The following is a 9,047-nucleotide window of genomic DNA, read 5'->3' as shown; positions in this document are numbered from 1 at the left end:
GCTTCAGAGGGGTGCCTAAACTTTTTCATACCACTGTAATTGTAGCTTTACACATGAGAATAAAAAAATTACTTTTTGAAAGGCGTCAGAACAATTTCAGGTGACATTGTTTTGCAGCACACTCTGCAACGTAATCTCCTTTCTGACAAAAAGTAGAACACAAATATATAAGGCGTTACATTACCTGAGTGATAGCGCCTACTGTCTGGTTATTGAAGGAAGGATCACAGAACTTTTTCGTGCTGTGTGTCTTCTCATGGATCTGACTGTGGCCGTCATGCCTAAACTCTGAGCTTTTCTCAGTAGAGTTACAAACCGGAGCAAAGCAAAGCAGAAACAACAACACTATGCTGCAAATCAAAGGTATATTCCACTGCATTATAAGCTATTCAGAAAGTCATGTGAACAGTGAAAAAGCCTCTCCGTCTCTCTCAGAAAGCTCCTCCTTATTCTCCCCAGGTAAACCCTGCAGCAGATGAACCTTGGAGCTTTTTACATGCGACACATAAAGAAGAGCGGGACGGTAAGAACCAGTATGTGTGGATGAGTGTGAGCTAGTGCATAGTTAGGCTCAAGGTTCAGTGAGGTGTGGTTGAACTTCAGACATTAGGAACTGTAGGAAGCTGTGGATCGTGTATGTGAACTGTGTTTGGTTAAACTATGCAACGTGCAGATCAAGTGACAAATACACTTATGAAATGGTTATCACTTTATTTACCAGTCAGTCAAGAAGTTAAAACATTTCAGTTTATCCAGTAGGTATAAAATATTGTTTATAATGGTAGAAAAAAATGCAGAAACATTTATTTGCATTGAAAATACAAAGCACCATATTATTTGTTCTGTCTCAAACATATTCACGTTAAGCCCATAACCACCCTCCCCCCCCAAACCACCACCTTGTCATCCATCCCCTACTAAATATGTAATTTTGTACTAAGTATAATAAGTGTTACTGTAATAAAAATACCAAAGTTTTGCAGTCTGGAGATATAACAAGAAAGTAAAAAATAAACTGTGGCAAGCATTGCTCAGTGAGTCATTCAGTATTCAGTGAGAGGTTTGTTTAAAATTCACAAAATGTACGTTGGGGTTGCATAATGGTAATTAATCATTTAGTTATTACTCATTTCACAAGTCCCAAGTCAGTGAACTGACTAAGTAATGTCTACTATACAGCAAGTTTGCTAACATTTGCTAAAATTAACCACCATTAGCTTAAAGATTGTAGTAGCAAAATCCCATATTACTTCCAAATTCACATTTTCATTTGAAAGTGGAAGAATGTGTTTTTACTTCTGTCCATAGTTTCACTTTAAATTATTTAAATTGCAGTTGTTGTTTTTTTTAAAATATTTGTTGAGTTAGACTAATCAATCAAACTTTAGGAAGGCTAACAGTATTTCTGGCCACAGGTTGGTATGTGCACTACATCCCTGAGAGAAGCAAAGTGTTCACTGTCAAAGGTTCATATGAGCTCAAAACATGTATACAGTGTCAGAAAGGTTCAGAAAATATGGACGACAGGAGTGTTTTAGAGATGATATGGGCTGTTAAAGCAATAGCTGATGTTGTTTTCCGAGACCCACTGACAGCAGTGAAAGAGTTCAGCATTAGCACACGACTTAAGCATCTTATCAGAATCACAGAATAGGGTACAAAGCATAGCTTGCGATGCCACAAGTGTTTCTGCCATCTCGGACCATTCGCATGTAGCCACCTTCGCCCCAACTGCTTCCCCAACTAAAACGAAAAACAACAATTCATATTTAAACAAAATACAAGAAAGACTTGTACATGTGTTATATAATAGAACATGTAGTGTTCGACAAAATCAACCCATGTTATTCTATATGTGGAGAGTTTTTCTGACCTGTTTTTGATGATCCAGTAGTCTTGGCCTTCTTCAGAACCGTAGCCGACCAGCAGCACCGCATGACTCAGATTGTTAGGGTTACAGGCTGGCTCATTGTATATTCCTGCAAAAGACATTTCAACCTGGATTAATTTATTGTTTGGCCACCTTGGGGCAGCGGAAACAAGTTGTAAAGACAACAGTAACATTTTATCAACTTTAAAGGTAATATGACGAACTTCTTAGCATACTTTTGCTTATTTACACATCAGACAGCAGACACAGAGCAACATTAGCATTCTTGTGGAGTCATTTTTATGTCCACCTGATGAATATAAGCCTAATATTCACTCTCCTTTTAGCTTTGTTTTGGTCTCCACCAACTCTTAATTATCTGGCTTTTAGCTGCCAAATGCTCTACTATGTTCACCAGCTAGCTGCTAACTTTGTCTGTCTGCTGTTTGGTGCTGGGCAAGTAACCTACAGTGGGTTTACTCTATCGGGGTTTGTCACATCTTTCACATAGACGTAGTAATTTGATTCCAGATCATTTTAAAAATATGGATTACAGCGGTTTTAAAATATATATTTTAATCAGACTGTCACTCTCACCAAAAAAATAACCATATAGGTTTTTTGTGCAAGCAGCTTATTCCAACCCATATTTACATTTGCTGTTAGGCGGTGACATCTAGTGGCCGTAGTAATTATGACAGGAGCAAAGGAGGAAGTCAGGTGAGGTAGTATAAAGAGCACCAAAGTCCGCGTAAGGACGGGGAGGATGGATGGGTCAAACAAACACAGGACTTTCACCCAGGAGACTGCTGTTTGTGTCCCATTTGAAACCAAAAGTCTGAGTTGACTTTTTTTTAAGTTAACTAACATAACTACGTCAATCTGTGACCATGCCACAGACTTACATCCATAACAAACATTCTCATTTGAACCCAAACCATGATCTTTTCCTTAACCAAACCAAGTATTTCCTTTTCACAACTTTAACCACTTGTTTAAAACTGCGACCGTTTCACAATGTTGAATAGAACGGTCATATACACAACGATTTTACAATTAACCTGAGCTGTAGAACAGGAAGCTGGAATGATCTGCATCAAGAGCTACTGTGATTGGACCGATAGTTGCCACGGCATCAGCCAGAGCCTGCTCATCTCCTTTGGGCAGGAACCTGTAGTCTTTGATATGGGCAACTGCAAGTCTGCTGTCGTAGTAACAGGGCTGGGTGTCCTGTTGAGAGAAACAGAGAGCTCAAAAATAATGGCAAGCTGGACACAGAATGATCAACCACTTTGAATGTTCTGATGGAAGCTGAGCCAGCAATGTAAGGCTACATTTACGTTTTGGTTTAAAACGAATATCTTTTGCTACATTTGCACCTCGGGTTCACACTGCTCTGGCGTTTCCCAGCCCCCCTTTCCAGAGAAATTTGAAAACACTTCTGACCCTGTTTTGGTTTGGAATCGCCAGGGTTGTGTTGCAGTCTCAACGGCCGCAAACGGAGACCTTTGGTAACACCAACACTGACTAAGCTTCTAACATTACCATGGCAACTACCAGCAATGGGTGCCTCCTGTTTTCCCCCGGTACGCGAATGCCCAGTATACGAGAATGTTCATGAGATATGCGGTTTGGCCGTGTTAGTTTAAACAGATTAGTTCTTCTACTGAAGCTAAAAACACTTGTGTGCACGGAGTTCACTTTTGGCTCAAAACTCAACTTACAAACCAAAATGTAGCAATGTAAATGTAGCCTAAGCCTCACCACTGAGGTGTATGGGTAGGTGTTTGTCGACTGCAGCCCGTTGTTGACCACGTAGTCATAGGCGTTGCCCATCCAGGCACCACTGCAGCCGTAGGTACCATACGATCTGGAGCAGTCCACCAGGTTTTGTTCACTCAACGATACAAGCTGACCTGTCCTCTTGTATATTTGTCCCTCGATAGCTCCCGTAGTGCTGAAGGCCCAGCACGAGCCACAGTAACCCTACGAAGAACATTTAAAAACATACAGGAGATTTGAAGGCGATCATGATTCAGTCTGGATAAACCCCACTGAAGATGCATTTAGAAGAGTCTTACCTGGTCTTTCACCTCAGTGACATAACCCATGTTCCTGTAGTCCACAATCATAGCATCTAACTTTTTAGCATTGATACGCAGCTTTCGGCCCGAGACGGTCTTCCCTCGCTTCACAAACTGGGAGTCTATCGTGGCACCTTGCAAAACCTTGTACTCGTTTCTCGTCTACAAATGGAGAACATAAAGAAGATTGTTTCCCATATGTTATTGATGTTGGCATATCGGTTAATCAAAACAACTTACCATATTTATTTAAGCCAATAAAAAAAAAGAATACACTTAGTTTATTCGGATAGACGGATATACGGATAGTTTAGCCGCCAAAAACTGGAGGAAACAGCTAGCCTGGCTGTGTCCAAAAGTAACAAAATTCATCTACCAGCACCTTTTAAGCTCACTAATTATATTTTCTCCGTTTAATCCGTAAGACAAATTTTAAAATGGCACTTCATGGTTTTACGGGGGTTATCTGCTGGACTTTTTCTTGGTCGGACGCGGTAACTTCCTAGAGTCTTATTGTATGCCAAGCTAAATATTGACCATACAAACATGAGAGTGGTTTCAATCATCTCATTCAACTTTTGGCAAGAAAAAAAATCAGAATTTGTATTGTACTACAATGTTTTTTATTTGGACTTGTATTAAAGATACAGTGAATTGTGGCCGGGTTAGCACAGTTGGTAGAATGGGCGCACATATGTAGAGGTTTATTCCTCGACGCAGAAGGTCCAGGGTTTGAGTCTGACCTGTGACGGTTTTTCTGTGTGTCTCTGCTTTTAGCGTAGAGAGAAAAACACTACTCCTTACCAGGTCTCCATATTTATTCATGGCCATAGTGAACGGCCTCATCCCCATGAAAAACCCTTGATTGTTGTTTTCAATCATGTGCTTGTTCTCCTCCCAGATGGCTCTCCTCTGCATGTCGTCCTGCATGATGACACAAAACACATCACAGGAAAACTCAAGTGAATCGGATCATGTGGACTTACACTTGTATTTGACATGTGGAGTCGGTCTCACCATTTTTTCGTAAGCTACGCCGTAGCTGCTCTTCCAGACCTCCCACTCCGTCTGGACCACTTCATCTGAGTCCGAGGCCACTCGCTGCGGGCCGCACAGCAGCACAGAGAGCAGCGCCGCTCGCAGCAGGACGTAGGCCAGCTGCACTACAAGGACAAGAGCACCACGGTGGAGTCACACCTTCTGTCGAGCTCAGCAAGTCAGAGTAGAAACTAACTGCAAGCTGTTCAATCCTAATATTTGTGTAGTGTTTTGTAAAGTTATTCTACACGTGGTGGCTAAATCTTCAGACCCAAACTGTCTGCGTCACTGCTATACATAGATAAAAACTTATTTATTGTCCCAGAAAGGAGATTTGTTTTCACAGTCAGTTTCATGCACATGGCAATATGCACTTACAAATACATCAACAGATAACATAAAGACAGGTATATAGACATATAGAAACTACGATATGAGGAAAATAGGCGATATGCGATATCGTTTGTTGAATATTGCGATAACGATATTACTTGCGATAAATAAACAGATTTTAAAATGTACTCAGTTCTGCATTTCGGCTGCTTCAGAGATGCTCACAAGTCTTTGAGCTAGAGTCCAAGTCAAGTCTCAAGTCTTTGAGCTAGAGTCCAAGTCAAGTCTCAAGTCTTTGAGCTAGAGTCCAAGTAAAGTCTCAAGTCTTTGAGCTAGAGTCCAAGTCAAGTCTCAAGTCTTTGAGCTAGAGTCCAAGTCAAGTCTCAAGTCTTTGAGCTAGAGTCCAAGTAAAGTCTCAAGTCTTTGAGCTAGTCCAAGTCAAGTATCAAGTCTCTGAGCTAGAGTCCAAGTAAAGTCTCAAGTCTCTGAGCTAGAGTCCAAGTCAAGTCTCAAGTCTTTGAGCTAGAGTCCAAGTCAAGTCTCAAGTCTCTGAGCTAGAGTCCAAGTCAAGTCTCAAGTCTTTGAGCTAGAGTCCAAGTCAAGTCTCAAGTCTTTGAGCTAGAGTCCAAGTCAAGTCTCAAGTCTTTGAGCTAGAGTCCAAGTCAAGTATCAAGTCTCTGAGCTAGAGTCCAAGTAAAGTCTCAAGTCTCTGAGCTAGAGTCCAAGTCAAGTCTCAAGTCTTTGAGCTAGAGTCCAAGTCAAGTCTCAAGTCTCTGAGCTAGAGTCCAAGTCAAGTCTCAAGTCTCTGAGCTAGAGTCCAAGTAAAGTCTCAAGTCTCTGAGCTAGAGTCCAAGTCAAGTCTCAAGTCTCTGAGCTAGAGTCCAAGTCAATGGCCAATGCTTAGCTTGACATGTTTGCTAACCTATCAGGGTGCAATTTCAGGTGCCTGATAAAATGAGTCCAAGTCAAGTATCAAGTCTCTGAGCTAGAGTCCAAGTCAAGTCTCAAGTCTCTGAGCTAGAGTCCAAGTCAAGTCTCAAGTCTCTGAGCTAGAGTCCAAGTCAAGTCTCAAGTCTCTGAGCTAGAGTCCAAGTCAATGGCCAATGCTTAGCTTGACATGTTTGCTAACCTATCAGGGTGCAATTTCAGGTGCCTGATAAAATGAGTCCAAGTCAAGTCTCAAGTCTCTGAGCTAGAGTCCAAGTCAAGTCTCAAGTCTCTGAGCTAGAGTCCAAGTCAAGTCTCAAGTCTCTGAGCTAGAGTCCAAGTCAAGTCTCAAGTCTCTGAGCTAGAGTCCAAGTCAATGGCCAATGCTTAGCTTGACATGTTTGCTAACCTATCAGGGTGCAATTTCAGGTGCCTGATAAAATGAGATGTGGTTGAGCCTGAATCTTTTATCTTGATACCACATATTTTGCATTCAGCAGCACTTCTTTTGTGTGGGCCTTGTTGTCTGAAGTTTTTAAAGCCAAAGCTTCTGATGAACGGCACAGCAGCTGGTGTGGCCGTGCAGCACATACGTTACAGATTACGTGTGACGTAGGTAGGTTAGAGGATACGCAGGGAGGGGAAGAACATTCATCAGACGTTTCCTAAAAATAAAGAATGTTCACAAGTCCTGCATTTCGAGTCCTGAGTCAAGTCTGAAGTCTTATGAGGACGAGTCTCAAGTCAAGTCTGAAGTCCCTGTGTGTGCAACTTAAGCGCGACTTGAGTCCGAGTCTCAAACCCGAGTCCCAATCTCTGGGCTGCTGCTTTCACTATTCTTCTAAAACACAACAAATTGCTTGTTGAATTTAAAACAAATAAAAGGAAATCATTTCTAACATTCTTTGATTAACAAATTGAACATTGAATTGAATTTAAGAGTCACTGTTAAAAAAAGAATGACTGTTACATTCAACGTGTAGTTTTCTACTGATATTTTCCCTTTAACTAACACAAAAAATCTCTCTGTCTCTCGCAATATGTTGCAGCTTTTCGCGATATGTGTATTGCGCCAGGTGATATTGTGATGGCGATTGAAAAAAAACAATATATTGTGCAGCCCTAATAGAAACAAGCACATTTACAACAACGACACCGGATCTATACAAGGTCAGCGAGATGGTTTGTTCAGCAGTGCAATGGCAGAAGGGACAAAACTTCTGTCAAAGCAAGTCTTTCTACACCTCAGTTCTGTATCTGCGGCCAGATGGCAGCAATACAAAGTGTGGATATAGAGGGTGATGCTATATTTTTATTATCTTCCTCTACCAAGTCCAAAATGTGCCATTTTAGCTAATCAACAGCAAAACATGAAACTTTTCTATAATTAAATGTGCTTATTCCATGGTAGAGGAAAGACAGCAGCTACCTATTGTAAAAATCCAGGATGTGTGTTCTAAATATGTAAAATGTTATATTGATTTCTAAAATGGGGTTGATACGCACTCTCTCATGGAATTCTACACCTCAAGGCTACATTACTAACATGACCCTCCATGTCATTTTTATGACTTAACTCTCACTAAAATGCAATTTGATGTAAAAAGATGCAATATGTCTGATACATAATTTATCAATGGATCACAGCACAAAACCGTACATGTTGCTGCATGGACAAAGCAGCCTGTAAGCTTAAATACTTTAATTTAATTTAGCAGAGGTGATTCTCTCCACAACAAAGGGCTTTTTACTGAACAAACAAAAAAGCCATGTATGTCTCGTGACAATTAATGAAACTGAGCAATTTGCATTTTAAAATGCAAGATGTCTTTAAAATAAAAGGTAGACTTTCAGATGTTTTTTTTTTTTTTCTAACACTGTACTCCATATGAAATAAAAAGCCCTGGCCAGCTTACCTTCATGGATGTGAGTCTGTTTTGTTCCCATGGTCTGAGAGATACTCCTCTACACAGCAACAGACTCACTGTCAACCTTCCTTATAAAGCTTTGCAATAAGTAGCCTACATGTTTTCACTATACTTTAATGGATCCCTTAATCAACACTTATGCCAGCACCTGAGAAGGACATTAGTCAACAAAAATAAGATGCTTTGCCTGCTCCAATACCTCTATTATCGTTTAGAGAGAGCTAAAGCTGCAATATTGTAAATCCTTCAATGACCTGTTTATAAGTGAGCACAACACCTGACAGCTAACTTTTCAAAAACAGCGGTGGAGGAAGTACACAGATCATTTACTTAAATAAAAAATGAAATGCATCTTTGGGGTTGTGATTAATGGGGCAGAAAAAAGCAATGGTCTGCTACACAAATTTGTAGTTGAAAAAAAATAATTCTCAAATCTTCACATTGTTGTAAAATAATGTAAAATTAGACATATACGGGCCTGGAACAGTTAAACAAATTGAAACCGTCTGTGCAGCTTAGAGGCATAAATCACTATTTGGTGGAACTAATGCTAACAACTCACTGTTAAATAATAATAATTATACATTTTATTTAAAGGCGCCTTTCTCGGTACTCAAGGATACCGTACGGGGATACATACAGACATTTAAAAACAGCAAAAAATAAAGAATAACAACAATAACAACAACAGAAAGAGGCAGAGCAATTGACATCAAGTGGAATAGGCGGTTTTAAACAGATGTGTTTTGAGTTGCAATTTGAAATGGGGGAATGAATCGATGTTTCTGAGTTGGGGTGGTAATGAGTTCCAGAGAAGGGGAGCAGAGCGGCTGAATGCTCTGCTCCCCGTGGTGGTGAGACGGGCAG

General features: G+C 40.5%; 1 protein-coding gene across 1 annotated transcript; it reads right to left on the bottom strand.

Annotated features, from left to right (window-relative positions):
* Window positions 1–965: 965 nt before the first annotated feature.
* Window positions 966–8,199, bottom strand: cts12 (cathepsin 12). Its single transcript, XM_078258095.1, has 8 exons — window positions 8,169–8,199; window positions 4,972–5,117; window positions 4,759–4,878; window positions 3,952–4,116; window positions 3,635–3,856; window positions 2,932–3,100; window positions 1,874–1,979; window positions 966–1,743 (listed from the first exon to the last, which is right to left on the bottom strand). The coding sequence occupies exons 1-8, from the start codon at window positions 8,197–8,199 to the stop codon at window positions 1,644–1,646; spliced, it is 1,059 nt and encodes a 352-aa protein (XP_078114221.1). The 3' UTR covers window positions 966–1,643.
* Window positions 8,200–9,047: the final 848 nt, after the last annotated feature.

Source organism: Sander vitreus, chromosome 9 (genome assembly GCF_031162955.1).
Source record: "Sander vitreus isolate 19-12246 chromosome 9, sanVit1, whole genome shotgun sequence".
NCBI classification, from domain to species: Eukaryota; Metazoa; Chordata; class Actinopteri; order Perciformes; family Percidae; genus Sander; species Sander vitreus.
Note: the sequence above shows the minus strand (reverse complement) of the source record. Positions and strands in the feature narration are given on the sequence as shown.

What these genes read in the sequence shown, in the direction of transcription:
- cts12 (XM_078258095.1), bottom strand. Translation starts at nt 8,199, where the DNA reads ATGGGAACAAAACAGACTCACATCCATGAAG. An exon ending in TGAATAAATATGGAGACCTG is followed by an intron (nt 4,117 to 4,758) that starts GTAAGGAGTAGT and finishes CTCCATTTGTAG; the next exon opens with ACGAGAAACGAGTACAAGGT. An exon ending in TACTGGATCATCAAAAACAG is followed by an intron (nt 1,744 to 1,873) that starts GTCAGAAAAACT and finishes TTTTCGTTTTAG; the next exon opens with TTGGGGAAGCAGTTGGGGCG.